General features: G+C 36.6%; 1 protein-coding gene across 4 annotated transcripts in view; it reads left to right on the top strand.

The window, feature by feature from the left end:
* ETV1 (ETS variant transcription factor 1) overlaps positions 1–4,538 on the top strand; it is a 91,496-nt gene extending 86,958 nt beyond the window's left edge. For all 4 annotated transcript variants that reach the window (XM_047849921.1, XM_047849922.1, XM_047849920.1 and 1 more), the window contains one exon: positions 1,705–4,538. In XM_047849921.1, the coding sequence (XP_047705877.1) occupies positions 1,705–1,926 (222 nt within the window). In that variant the 3' untranslated portion in view covers positions 1,927–4,538. The remainder of the gene's footprint in view (positions 1–1,704) is intronic.
* The last annotated feature ends 11,122 nt before the right edge of the window (positions 4,539–15,660 follow it).

The following is a 15,660-nucleotide window of genomic DNA, read 5'->3' as shown; positions in this document are numbered from 1 at the left end:
ATTGCCTGTTTATATATTTATGGCAATTCCACCTTTATGAACTTAGTTTCTTTCTTATAAGGGCCTAAAATAATTTATGTCAGCTCCTCTGTTTGCTATGCAATGTACTAGAAACTTCCATCTTGATTTTATAAGAGGCTTTCCATAGGAGCCATTCCCACCTCTATTTCACAAAAGAAAGGGGAAACTGAGAGCAGATTAAGAAGCATGTCCAAATTTATAAAAACAAAGTGTTCACTCTTTTCATACCTAAGAATATTCAGATTATTTGGATTCTCTAAATTGGTTCCTTTTACAAGCTAAAAAAATCCAGGACAAAAAAATGTTCTAAATCTTGAGTCCAGAACACTAGCGCTCTTTGGTAGTTGATTCGCTTTCTCCAAACATACAGATAGTTTCTAAACCATGAACTTACTCTTCTCCTGCATCACAAAGCAAATAGTAGTGCCTTTTTGATACATAGGAACCCAGAGGTACTGAGTAATTCTCACCTTTCTAAAACTACTAATCTCTGCACACATACGAAAAGGTACTGTCAATGTCAATGCAAAGAACTGTATTCATGCACACACCCCCTCCACCCTCTATCCCACAACCCACTCCTGGTTTTTTTAGAACCTCAGTTTTGTCTGTTAACGGAGGTGGGGGTACATATGTGTTTCACTTCATTATTGTTTATAATTTCCTAGAGAAACATTATTCTTCAAAATGTAAGTTTGGTACATGTCATTCCCTACAAATTATGCTACTTCTCCTTTATTTCAGGCAGCTGTCACATTTCTTTTTCTCATTTCCTCCCTATGCATTGTATATTTTAAATTCCTTTCACTTTTTTACACCTCTTACTTCAATTTGACACTTTACACACATCCTTAACTTCTGTCTAATGCAACTTGCCTTCATTTTTAAAAGTGATGTACCCAGGATAATGCTGTCCTCTTGATCCATCTTTCATTTAAATAAGGCTATGCATCTTTTTCTTTTACATCAGAATACACAAGTGCCAAAAAAAGAAAAAAAAAGAAGAAAAGAAAAAGAAAAAAGAACCAGTTCACTGTGAATCAGCAAGTCACTAGTCTAGTCTTATTAGGAACACAACACATTTTTCTTTTAAGGTTTAGAAGTTTAGTTTTTCTACGATTTCAGAAAATGTAATATTAAGAGGGAGACACTACACCTTAAAGATCCAGTCATTTTATAAAGATATTACCATTTAAAACAAAGGAAAAAAATTTCGATGGGAGATGCCTGCATGAAATCATTGATTTCCACCCCTCCCCCAAATAACAATGTAAGCTTCCTTTTATTTAAAACAAGCAAAGTGCTAAGCTTTCTAGCTGTGCCTGGAATGAATGTAATTATTACTCAGAGTCAATCATTACTCAAGGTCGCATTTCCCTCTTTTGGACTGTAATTTATTCTACAAAGTAAGGACCTTCTTTTTTTTTTTTTTTTTGGTTATGCACCCTTTCTGGTATATTAAACCAAGTTTTTATTCTTTTGTTTCCCTGCTCTTTCCTATTTGGGGATGGTAGAGATCACAGTTCTTTTGAGGTCCATTGACATATAGCGTTACATCAGTTTCAGGGGTAAAACAGAATGATTCACTACTTGTATATATCATGAAATGATCGCCACACTAAGTTCAGTTAACATCCTGCACCGTACATAAGGCTGGGTTTTTCTCTTCCGTGTTTTCATCAGGTGGCTGGAGAGAGATATGTCTACAAATTTGTGTGTGATCCAGAAGCCCTGTTCTCCATGGCCTTTCCAGATAATCAACGCCCACTGCTGAAGACAGACATGGAACGTCACATCAATGAAGAGGACACGGTGCCTCTGTCTCACTTTGACGAGGGCATGGCCTACATGCCGGAAGGGGGCTGCTGCAACCCCCATCCCTACAATGAAGGCTACGTGTATTAACACAAGTGACAGTGAAGCAGGGCCTGCTCAAGTGTTTCCTCTTTTTGCAGGATGCAGAGAATCTCTGAGTGCTCTTCGATTTTTGATTTTTGTTGTTTGTATTTTATTTTTAAATAATAATACACAAAAAGGGGCTTTCCTGTTGCATTATTCTATGGTCTGCCATGGACTGTGCACTTTATTTGAGGGTGGGTGGGAGTAATCTAAACATTTATTCTGTGTAACAGGAAGATAATGGGTGAATGGGTGGGGGAATACGGGGATTACTTTTTACTTAGGCTTGGGATGGGGTCCTACAGGTTTTAAGTATGATGAAGCTATATCATGTTTATTTGATTTCATAACAACATAAGAAAACGTTCATTTTCTCTGGGTATCTATGGTACAGTTAATTCACATTGTGTAAATATCCACTTGGAGACCATTTGCCTTGGGCATTTTCCCCTCTCATTTCTGAGTCTCTGCAAGATGTACAAAAACAAAAACAAACAAAAAAAAACAAAAAAAAACAAAAAACAAAAAACAAAAAAAACCCTACTGTAAATGGCAGTTTAATTGTTAGAGATGACTGGTTTTGCACCTGTTGTAAAAAGGTATTTAGAGATTGCATTTGCTGTTTTTGTTTTGTTTTGCTCTATATATGACTCACAGAGGATAACCATAAAATGGGTAATTCTCTCTGAAGTTGAGTGATCACCATGACGGTAAATGAGGGGCACAATTTTGGACTCTGGCTCCAAACTGAGTCATAGGCCAGTAGCATTACATGTATCTGGTGCCACCTTGCTGTTTAGATACAAATCATACTGTCGTTTAAATATTTTGAAGCCCGTTTCAGTTAAATAATGATATGTCATGGTCCTTTGAGATCTTCATTTAAATGTTAAATCCAGGATCACAATGAAGCAAAAAATATCTATCTCACTTCCTTCAGTACATAAAAAGACATTATTTAATCGATAAGAATTAACTGTACTAAATCACATATTATGCTGTTCTAGATACAGCAAGCACTCCTTAAGAAAAATATCCAATACACTAAATAGGTACTATAGTAATTTTTAGACATGATACCCGTTGATATGCATTTAAACCTTTTACTGCTGTGTTATGTTGATAACATATATAAATATTAGATAATGCTAATGCTTCTGCTGCTGTCTTTTCTGTAATATTCTCTTTCATGCTGAATTTACTATGACCATTTATAAGCAATGCAGTTAACTACAGATAGCATTTCAGGACAAAATAGATGACTCAAACCATTTATTGCTTAAAAAATAGCTTATGCCATGCTATGCTATAAGCAGCTTTTATGCACATTGACAAATGAAGAGTAAGCTTCAGCTTGCTAAGGGAAACTGTGGAACTTTTGTAACTTTTGGTGAAATAGAAAATTATTTACAAACTGTCGAAGATCTGAGGAAGTTGCTGTATGACATAGTGCTGGCACTGATATTCATCATCTTGTTTTGGACACTTGTGTAAATGTGTTTGGATTGTTTGAAAGAAGATTTAAAGATTTAAAGTTTCAAAGGTTTTTGTTTTGTTTTTGTTTGGCATTTGGAGAAAATATTGAAAGCAGAATATGTTGTTTCATTCACCTTGGAAAAAAACAAAGTAAATGGTGTTATGATATCCTTGAAAAGCTTGCTGAACCATTCAGACAAGAAGCATGAATTTTGTTCAATCCATCAATATCCCAGAGGAACGGCATTTTTTAAGAGTCTATAATGAAATGTTAAAAAAAAAATCCAAAACACAAAGCCAAAATGAACCTATAAAAGCATTTCTTGGTGAACACAGGAAAGATTGTTGAAAGATGATTTCTCGGCTACCCATTTTCCAAAATGGCACAGATCACAGCTCATATATCTAAATTGAACAGCTATTGGGAAACCCATATTCAGTGATCAATACTAGTCACATTTAATCCTACAAAAAGATCTATTTTAATTTCATTGTATGTATGTAACCTGTGATTTCAATGATTGTTCTGCCTATACATTATATATCATTAGGCCCATTATGGGTTAATAAGTATGCCTTAAAAATGAGAACTTCTTTCCCCCTACTATGCTCATGTGGCCATTTACAGCACTTAGAATAAAAACAAATTTTAAAATATTCAGCTAAAGATTTATTGGAAAGAGTATTAACGTATTTGGAGAAATTGAAGGAGAAATTAAAAGTGGGTCTTTAAAATAGCATCTAAATGAAATTGTATTGAGGATTCTTTTTCTTTCTTTCGCCTTTTCTTTTTTTCCTTGTTCTTTTTTCTTTTTAATATCTAGTTCTAATTTCCCATTGGGGAAGGATTGGGCTATGAGTTATCTTAATGGATCAAAGGAAGAACTGGTATTAATTATATAATATTTAAGGCCAAACTATTTTTCTGCTTAAGGTAGTGACTCACAAAACAAAATGAGTAATTGGCCTGTTAACATTAAGAATATTTCCAGTACAGAAGGGTTCAAACGTTGCATTATAAACTCTTTTGGGAAATGTATCTCAAGTTCTTTTTTTTTTTTTAAGTTCTGTTTTTATTCTTTTTGTTTGCTTGTGTTTTTATTTTCAGATAGATTAATAAATCTGGCAGCTGATTTCTGCGAGATTCTTGTGTTTTGAATTTCTAATTGAATTGGCTATTAGAAATCCTTTAAAAATATAACATTTTCCTTCAACTTGGTAAAATAAACTAAAAGAAATCTCTCCCCTAATTTTGCTGCCTCTCAGTGATGATATGCTATTACCCAACAGACTGATTACAACCAAGAATGGTACATCCTAAATAATGAAAAATGACTTTTCTTAAGTTATGCCTCTGAAAAATACTGAAAAATAAAAGTCCACAAAGCTAGCAGTGCACAACAGTTTTCTGAAATCATGCGTGGGTCTTGGAGGTAATTTATTTGAATCTTCTTTCTACAGATAGTTTTAATTTCTTGTGGCTGCCCTAACAAAGGTAATGGTTCAAAGCTACACAAATATATCCTTTTATAGTCCTGAAGATGAAAAGTCCAAAATGAGCCTAAAGGTGCTTAAATCAAGGTGTGCATGTAGGGATTCTCTCGAAGGTTCCAGGAGAGAATCCCATTCTAGCTTCTACTTTTAGAGGCTACTGACATTTCTGAGTCCTGGCTCCTGGCTTCAGCACTCCAGTCTTTGTTTCTGTCGTCATGTCCCTCTTTGTACTGAAGTCAGATATTCCTCAAGCTGCCTCTTCTAAGGACACTGAGGATTGTATTTAAGGTCCTCACAGATAACCCAGGATGATTTCTCCATCTCAAGATCTTTCCTTCGTCACATCTTTGAAGGCCCTTTTGCCTGTTTCATTCACAGCTTCCCAGATCAGGACATGGAGGTGGAGGGTTGTGGGAAGGGTGCTGTTATTTAGCCCATCACCTAATGAAGATGCTCTGGTCAAAATACTGATTGATTTACCTCTAGACAAAAGTTGTGTTGATGGAGATAGGGTTAGAAGTTACTGAAAAGCATTTTTGTTTACCATTGAAATAGTTTTACTATACTCTGCATAAATGGTACTGAAAACATTCTATTAAAGTTCACCTATTCCAATAAAGGATCTAGTAATCGCATCAAATGATGACATGACTTTATAACCCCTTGTGTAAATATTATGTGATGAGCGATAAGGTGTGTTAAGTACAGCATAGTAGCACAGTTAATTCTGTCGTCCAAGCCAGATTATATATTTTTTAAATAAATTTCTTTTTGTGCTGGTATGAGTGGTTACTATACGCTCTTAACATCTGCTAGGGATTACTATTTATTAAGAGTTTTAGAATATGTCTGTTACTCAGAATAACAGTTCTAAAATGTGAGTCACCTTGTCTTCATATGACAAGGAAAGAAATCTATTACCCACTTTTATAACATTTAAGCAGATCATGGGAATTTCTAAAATGAGCTCCTTTGTCAATCAGGCAACGTTTTAAGAGCTTATGACAAAACATTGCAGAGGAGAAGGCCATTTGAATGTTTATACTTGATATCTTAGAAGAAGTAAAATTTAAAAATAAGCGCATGAGCTATTTTCCAGTGCTGTTTGAGAGGAAGAAGGGGAAAATACTGTTGTAAAAAAAAAATAGAGATCCAGGTAAAAATAATAGAAGGAGATTAAAGGAGGCAAATGAACAATTAAGCAATTGTGAGAATTCCATAACAGCCAACATTCCATAAAATATCAGTGTTGGACATCATGCTGAAGAATTTGACCCAGTTTACTCAGAACACAACTAGTACTTGTAGGGCTTGACTTAATTTTTTTTAAACATGAGACACATTTAGAAGGATTTATTAAAAAAACAATTCATGGGAAAATACAGTTTAAGAAGAGAGTGGACTAGTGGGTACCTTTATAGAAGTAATGATGACTTTAGAATGTTCAATTGCATACAGAATAGCTATGGCTTATGAATTCATATGTAAGGTAGCATCTTGTGGGGTTTTTTTGTTTTTGTTTTGTTTTTATTTTGCAAGTAGACCCTAATATTCTTATGTACTTCCGTTCTAACATTATGTTTCTATGGGGAAGACATTTTTAATTCACATGGATGTATTGAAATTATACTTACAGTTTGAGAAAACATGCTATGAAATTTGTGATGATAGAAAATTAAATATGCTTAAAATCTGAATCTAAAATAAAAGCCCAGAAATTGAAAACATGATCGTGATCACTCTGGAAGGTGGCACATCTATAACTGGAGGGCGGAACATCTAAATTTTTGACACATCCAAATTTTGGCACATCTGAATCATTTTAATCATTTCATGTATGACCAAGCACTTGAGTAACCTCTTTGCTGTCCTTCCACTACTTCCCATGTATTATTCTCTTTCTGGTAACTTAGTTCCCAGGACACCTGATCAATGGTTTTCTAATTTTGTGTTCTAATCTCTTTTAATACATTATTTCACCTAATCCTCTCAGCAACTGTATCAGAAAGAAATTTGGGGACGGGAACTCTCTGAATTATTTTAGTGATTCCCATGTGCCAACCAATGTGTATGCATGACATACAGCACTGCCTGTGTCACTCATGGCTCTTATTGAGGAGAAGCTGAGGCTCCCAGCAAAACAAAAATGTAATGTCAAGATGTCATGTGATCACAGTCAAATTCACCAACTCTTTTCTGTAACTTGGGCCTGGCTACTTTCTTGATTTAAATTTCTAATGACTTAAAAACGTATGTAACGATGATTCCCATTTTGCTGAAATACGGTCTTACGGTCTTACAACATTTCTCAACGTTTATTTATTTTTGGGACAGAGAGAGACAGAGCATGAACGGGGGAGGGGCAGAGAGAGAGGGAGACACAGAATCGGAAACAGGCTCCAGGCTCTGAGCCATCAGCCCAGAGCCCGACGCGGGGCTCGAACTCCCGGACCGCGAGATCGTGACCTGGCTGAAGTCGGACGCTTAACCGACTGAGCCACCCAGGCGCCCCTTAAAACATTTCTTTAACCATTTTTGAATAGTCTCTATAGAAAAATCTGGAAAAGAAATCAAGTGCTATTTAAACAACAGCAACATCAAATGGTGATTACCCCCCGCTCCGAATCTTTAAGCATTTCAGAATCAAAATGAAGTACCACTTTGTTTTTGTTTTCGTTTTTCTACCAGAGAAGGGTACAGTTTAATGTTCCCAAAGGAGACAGATGTACTGATCAAATTCATCAGAAAGTTGTAAACACTGCCCCCATGATTTATGCTATTAGACATGACTTGTGAAAGTAATAGATTTTCCAGAAAACTTTTAAGGCACAGTAAATCTGAATTTACATGATTCAGAAGGAGCAACAGACAGATTTTTAAATTAGAAAGTAGAACTGAAAGCATAGAAAGTATTTTATAAAGAAATCTTAATTTGTAATAATGTCACATTACTGCAAAGTGAACTATGACATTTTTTATATATTTTAATTTCCTGAATAGCTAGTAAAAGTATTTGTCCTATAGTTTTAACGTCAGTTTAACTGTCAGAAGAAAAATGTAGTGGGAAAAAAATAGGAGGGAAAAAAAAAAGACAATGCGTGTAGCACTAGTTTTCAAACTGCAGTCTAAAATGCTATCCTACTTTTGATACTACAGAAATATTTTACTTTATACTTAAAAGCAATCACAAATATTGGGGAACCTGGCTGACTCAGTTGGTTAAGCATCCAACTTTGGCTCAGGTCATGATCTCTTGGTTTATGAGTTTAAGCCCGGAGTGGGACTCTGCTGGTAGTGTGGAGCCTGCGAGGATTCTCTCTCTCCCTCGCTCTCTGCCCCTCCCCCACTTGTGCTTTCTCTATCAAAATAAACTTTAAAGAAGTAATCATAAACATTAAATACTTTAATTTTTCTATTTCAAAAATGTAGTAATATGTATATAACATAAAACTTGCCATTTTAACTATTTAAAACATTTTTAATGTTATTTTTTGAGAGAGAGAAAGACAGAGTGTGTGGGGGGGAGGGGGGCAGAGAGAGAGACACACACACAGAATCCAAAGCAGGCTCCAGGCTTTGAGCTGTCAGCACAGAGCCCAAAGTGGGGCTCGAACTCACAGACCGCAGTGTCATGACCTGAGCCGAAGTCGGGCGCCCACCGACTGAGCCACCCAGGTGCCCCAACACTAAGAACCTTCTAAATTAAAAGAAATAGAGTATTTTTCTCTGACTTTCCAAATTTCTTGTAATAGATTCCTTACAAAAACCTATTCCTTGCAATTTGGTACTCCGTCATTTACAGATTAAGGTGATTTGTTTAGAATCATTCACTTACGGAGTAAACTTCTGCTTCGTTACTGAGAGGATCACGTGTGAAGAGATAAGATTTTATTATTTTTTTCTCAGCTACATAATACTAGGCCCAAATGTGATAATTCTAATTTTCTTTGTTGATTGTTACTTGTTTCATGAAGATCTTAATAGTAAATGTTACAAACAGCACGTAAAATTGCCATTCTGATTATTTTGCATACTTACCACTGAAATTCAGTATCAAGAAAATTATGAAATAGAGTCAACTGAAAAATGACTTCTTCCCCACAATTTACTGTTTACTTCGTTTCACAAAAAATTGTCATTATGCAGAAACCCTCAGGCAGTGTTTCTAAAATCAAAACAAGGAGAAAAATGAAAATAAATGTTGGGATAATTTAGATCCCCAAAGAGAAGTACATCGCACCCTGATTTATTCATTGGCTGAATATTAATTCATTCATATTAGAACAGACTTGAGATGATTCATTTCAATTTGTTCTGTTTGGAAATCCATTGATTTAATCTCTCAAAATCCCCAAATACGAATCTTCCACAAATTGGTAGTAAACACTGCTATAAATCAATTGATTGTGTATTTTCTGCAAACTAAATGTGCCATTCCATAGGTAAACTATATGGAATATACAATAAATCTAAAATGCAATCCCTGTCCTCAAACTAAATAAGACTAACCCATGTAAATCTAACATACACTTAGAGAATTATGTGCTATATCAGTTAGGCTAAAATAATCTATTATTTAGTGCCCAGACTCCGCAAAAGAAGTATGGTAAAGAAGTAGCCTTAAGAATGCTAGGTACAGTGGAAAGCAGGGATAATTTTCTTCAAATATGAGGATACAAGTTCAATCATGCCTATTACCATAAAAAGAAGCATTTAATTAATCACCAAATGTAAGTTTATGTGGCCCATTATGCAGGAGAATGTTGAAAATTTATAAATCAAGGCAGAGCAGAATATGGACTCATTAACTTCTGGACCGCTTTGATCCTGAACATCTTGATTAAAAGCATTTATCAAATGTACACTTGCTGCATACATGTACATACTGGGATTCCTCACCATGTTATGAAGGGCTTATTATGTTACTTGTGGTTGGTGGTTTAATCATTCCCACAATAACCACTGATTAGGCGTTTTTCAAAGCCAAGAGGCCCCATCTTGTAGACACTGTAACTCTCTTTGTACCCACCCTGATAACTGGCCCCTTGACCCCATCCTACCACTGATGCTTAAAAAGGTCAATAGACAGGAGTAAAGAATCCTTCTAACACTGAGTTATTTCCAGTCTTTGATGCATTCCATCTCATAATTGCAGTGGCAATGACTATTTTAGATCAGAGAGCTCATAGGTTGATACCTGCCTAAGTACCGTTGAGATACTAGGATAGTCCTTGTTGGACGAGCACAACTCACCTATTGCCCCTGCATATTATTAACAATGCCCACTTTTTCACTCTCAAACCTTGGAAAATAAATTCACTCTTTATCACTCCACTCTATATCAGAAAGCCTGATTGTAATGCTCTCTTTGGGTTGCTTCCCATGATGACATTTGGTGACTGAATCATCAAACCATCCCTCCAGGACACATCTACTTAACAGGGAATCTTTCTTGGACCTGATGAAGTTAACCTCCTCCTTCCTCAGACCTGTGGTGACTCATAATATGTATCAAAACATTTATTTTTTATATTCCTGTATCTTCTATTTTATCATCCAGGGAATGGTGGAAGTTTATAAGCATTAGGGATCTATCTGGGTGTCTGTGGGGCTGAACTGGAGAGATTTTATTTTTTATGAATTTTAGATATGTCCTCATGAAAATGAATGCACTGTGACTCTACGTGTTGTAAGTGGAAAAGGAGCTTAGTAGAAGCATAGTAAGATGGCCAAACTGATGGATAGGATAACAGATTCAAAAAAGTTATAGTGGCAAGAAATAATGATAAATCTGTTGAGGTCGCCCTTACTGAAATCAATTATTATCAACTATCCTCCCATTCTTGCATCACTTTAAGATTCAGGAGCCCAGGAGAGAAAACCCAAGAGTTGGCCCTTCGTTTGGGTCCTTGCTCCTTGCCTGTAAAAGGGCACGGCGTCTTTCTTACAGCCCCATCAGCCCCTGTACAATGGATGGGAAATAATTCCCTCAAGTCACTAGCAACTTAGAAAGAATCAGAATTGCCTGCTGGGTGTCTAGTCTTTTTCACAGTCCCTAAAAATAATGTTATCGTTCATCTTCAGAATGGGAAACTGCTGAATATAGAATGTCCTTTTTGTTCTTCCCTTCCCTTCAAAAATGCTTTGATTCCTACAGGACCTTAAAGCCTGCTCACATGGTACATTGGCATAAAATCTGTGATTACCAAGAAATGGAAATAATCCTTGAAGAGTATAATCTAAGAGGACTAATGATGAAAACAAAACAATATTCTTATAGGACAAGTACTCGGTTAGTTTGCTAGGACTGCCATACCAAAGAGCACAAACAGGAGGGTTTAACCAGCAGAAATGTTGTCTCAGATCTGAGGACTACAAGTTTAAAACCGAGGTGCTGGCAGGGTTGGTACCTTCAGAGGGCTGGATCTGTCCCAGGACTCTCTCCTTGGCTTATGGTTGGCCTTTTCCCCCTGTGTCTCTGCACGTTGTCTCCCCTGTGATTCTACCCCTTTGTCCAATTTCTCCTTTTCAGAAGGATGTCAGTCATATTCAATTAGGGTTCACCATAATGACCTCAGTTTCATTCACCTCTGTACAAATCCTATCTCCAAATAAGATCACATTCCAAAGCCCTGCAGTTAGCACTCCATGTGCCTCTTTTTAGGAGGGAGGCCACAATTCAACCCATAACAGTGATTTAAATTATGGTCAAGTGAAAACTAAAGAATCCATCAAAATTAAATAATTATCATCCATTAAGTGTGAGATTCAGACTTAAGAGATAAATTGCAACTCGATCTTTCTTATATTACATGACTAATCTGGATAGACTGCATAAATAGAACCAAGGCATTGCTCTTTATTCTCAAAGATGTTTGAAATAAATTCTAATCTCAGTGTTCTTGTCCCTCCACCAATTACCAAGTACTAAAAAGATGTTATAGGAAAATGGGAATAAAGGGATTACTCACATAATAAATTTAATGAAAATCTGATATGAAAATGTAGGGATAACAAATGGAAAAACATAGGAAGGCAAAACAAGATGAGTGGTACCACCATAAACCTAGTATGTTCTCTCTGTTCCCTGGTGTTTAAGACCCAGGAACTAGCAATGTGCCAGGAGAAAATCCATGAACAAAAACACTATAGACTTTTCCGAGCTAAAATGAGAAGTTAGATGAGGAAATTTGCGTTGAGCACTACTTATCATTTAAGCACTATTGAGCAATAAGCAGCATGGGTTTACACAGAACAAATCATGCCAAACAAATCTGATTGCTTTTTTTATTGAATTACAAGATTAGTGGATGACTGCAATGTGGGAGATGGAATACATTTGGATTTTAGCAAAACATTTGATACAGCATCTCATGAACTCAAAAGTGAATTCAAATAGTCAGAATATTAACACCGGTGTAAGGAGTGGAAATTAAATGAAGGATTGCAAAGAAAAAGAAGCAATAATCAACCGTGATATGGCAGTTTGGGAACACATCATTATAAGGTGCTACAGTGATCACAGGATTTATTCAGTTCATATTAACATTTGCACAGCTTTCTCGGGCTTGATGAAAAGAAATGAAATAAAAGATTCAGAGTATACCCCATGATTTCAGACAATATATACAATCAATCGAGATTTAGGGGAGGAGAGAATAAATAGATTTGGCCTCAAACATTGTCGACCCTTTTGAAAATAGTTACTTACACCCTGGATTATTTAATTCACTTAAGGCTCTAAGTTTCATCACGATGCTGTTCTTTGATCTTTTTCTGTGTGTGAGGACAAGCCAGTTCTTTCATCATCCAATCCACTTGGACTTCAATGAAAGATCCACCAAGTGGACAGCACAAGCTCTCTTCGTTCCCTGACTCTTCAGTGTTCAGGAGACTCGAATTCTACCATGGCGTGTTGCCATCATGATAGATACTGCCGCCGTGGTGCAAGTTGAATACGATACCTAATGAAATAAATAGAAAGGAGTAGAAGCATTCCAATGAAACTCACAGTTGTTGATACTAAATTGGGAAATACTGCTAAAAGCAATGAGCCAGTAAAATGACGGTGGTGTCCTGGCACAACTGAGAAATGCTTACGTCCAATGCAAAGCACCAAGGTGACTAAGAGAGGAGAAACATTCAGCAGTAATGCCAGTGGATGCAACAAGATGACAAGAAACAGCAGTTCGCATATGAGTTTACAACGTCAGCTCTCACCCAAGAGGTGTAACATGATGTTTGGTCTAGTAGATGAGATTGGGAAGGATTTATCAGTTTCTGAATACAATGCCACAGTCCCTTCTGGAAGACTGTCTTCCCTTGGGAAACATCCTTGTCTACAATAGCAAGAAGGTACAGAGGGAAATCATAGCATAGCATCAAAGAATGCCTGCAAAGTGGTAGCATGGGCTCATGGTGAAGGCTCAAGATGTATACGGTATTGTCCAAAGGGAAAGGAACTATAGCATTTGTCTGGGGATGTATAACATCTATTAAGGAAAGTAGCAAAAGAGAACAAATACTTGGGTGAAGGGCAGGAAAAACACCCACCTGGAAAATAAAAACTGATAATAAATAGATTTATATCCACATTAGTAAAAATTAAAATCCTGAGAGGGGGAGACACTATATGTCTGAGAAACAGTCTTCAAATTTCCCTTTGATTTAAGAACTGATTCAAGAATATGCTATAAAATTAGAAATGCAATGGTTTCCAGAACAAGGATTTGTTAGGAACATGAGAATGTTCTTGACAAACAGATTCAGAAACCTATTAGAATAAAAATTCAAATTCTGACATACTCACTTTTCATTTATTCATTGTAAACATAACTATTGAATTTGCATGTTTCCTTCCTTCCCTTCCTTCCCTTCCTTCCTTTCCTTGCTTTCCTTGCTTTCCTCCCTTCCCTTCCTTCTTTCTTTCCTTCTTCTTTCAATTTAATTAACTTGCATATTTAAAGTAGTTTGTGTGGTCTAGTGTTCTCCACCAGAGCAGTGAACATTTAGGCTAGACAATTCTTGAGCAAGATTCTCTCATACATCATAGGATGTATAGTATCTGGCACCCCCAAGGCACTACATGATAGTAAGACCTCCAGTAACTCTAACAGTCAAACCATACACACACACACACACACACACACTTACTTCTAAGTGTCCCTAATATCACCCCAACTCCTAAAAAGCTCAAAAAATATTTAAGATTATTTATTTTGAGAGAGAGAGAGCGTAAGAAGGGGAGAAGGGCACTGGGAGAGAGATAGAATCCCGAGCAGGCTCCATGCTGTTAAGAATGGGGCTGGACTATGAGATCATGACCTGAGCCGAAATCAAGAGTTGGACGCTTAACCGACTGGGCCACACAGGTGCCCCAAAAGGTCAAAAAATTTACTTTAACTTTAGTATAAAGACTTACTATGGTGAACCCACTAGTTAAGGTTTCCACGTTCAGGTTTATTGCCATACCTGCTTGGGAACTCAAAGATGCTTGTGGTTGTTTCAGGGTCCAATGTCACAAGAGACTTGTATCAGTTTATTCCAGATTGTGTTAAGTGGCTTTCACAAACATTTCTTTCTTTCTCTCTGTACATACCCACCACGGGCCAGGTGCAGTCCTGTCTCAGACTTCCTAGTGATGGTGCAGTTGCAAGCCAGAACGCTGCTGGTTGTTACAAGTGGGGAAAAACACATGGTAACCATCTGCTTACCCTTGGAGCTTCTGCTCTGAACTTAGACTAGTGCTTCAGCTAATCGTCACTGGCCAAAGAATGTCACGTAGCCATGCTTGAGTTCCAGAAAGTGGGACTATATAACCTTTCTTCAGGGAAGGATGTTTAATATGAGTGAACAAACTACCATTGGCCTTTCCTATTCTTTATGAATTTCAAGGAAAATAATATTGAAATTTATCATAGAGTTTTCCAAAGCAGAAATGACACATTTAAAGGAGATGAAAGTTACTACACTGATATTAATAGTAAGAAATTTTGGAAAACATGGAACAAAACTGCTTTGTTTTCTGGAGATGAGAGAATTAAAATTGCCATTTTAGAAGCTGTCTCAATGTCTTTCCTATTACTTTCCTATTACTGAGATATTTGTTATTCTGTGTTCCTAAAACGTAATTTGTAATGACTTCAGCGCATATTCAACAGGTTCTGGAGATGACAAAAATAAAGAAGACACAGTTCCTTCTCTTGAGGAGCTCACAGTCTAGTAGGTGAAAAAGAAACAGATCACTGACTGTAATTCAGTATGTGAAATTTTGTATTATAAATATCTAATAACTATTTGAGTATAATTATGAGAGCAGTTAATCTTTCCTAAATGTGGATATGGAGACATCTTTATGGATGAAATGATATATGACCCAGGAATATAAAAATTTGGTGGACAATTTCAGGTAGATAATAGGGACTGGCAACTGAGAGGAAGAGAGAGAGAGAAAGAGGGAAAATCTGGGACTGCCAGAATCTTCTGAGAAGCATTCTTAAGATATGCATTTCAATGCCAACTCCTGGTGACACACAAAAAAAGCTGGGCACACTCATTCTTTTTTTTTTTTTAAGTTTATTTATTTTTGAGAGAGAGTGAGGGAGGGGAGGAGAGAGAGAGAATTCTAAGCAGGCTCCATGTCAGCATGAAGCCCAACATGGGCTCGACCTCACACACCATGAGATCAATCGTGACCTGAGTCGAACTGTCAGATCCTGACCTGAACTGAAATCAAGAGTTGGATGCTTAACTGACTGAGCCACCCAGGCA

The sequence above is a fragment of the Prionailurus viverrinus genome, chromosome A2 (genome assembly GCF_022837055.1).
Source record: "Prionailurus viverrinus isolate Anna chromosome A2, UM_Priviv_1.0, whole genome shotgun sequence".
NCBI classification, from domain to species: Eukaryota; Metazoa; Chordata; class Mammalia; order Carnivora; family Felidae; genus Prionailurus; species Prionailurus viverrinus.
Note: the sequence above shows the minus strand (reverse complement) of the source record. Positions and strands in the feature narration are given on the sequence as shown.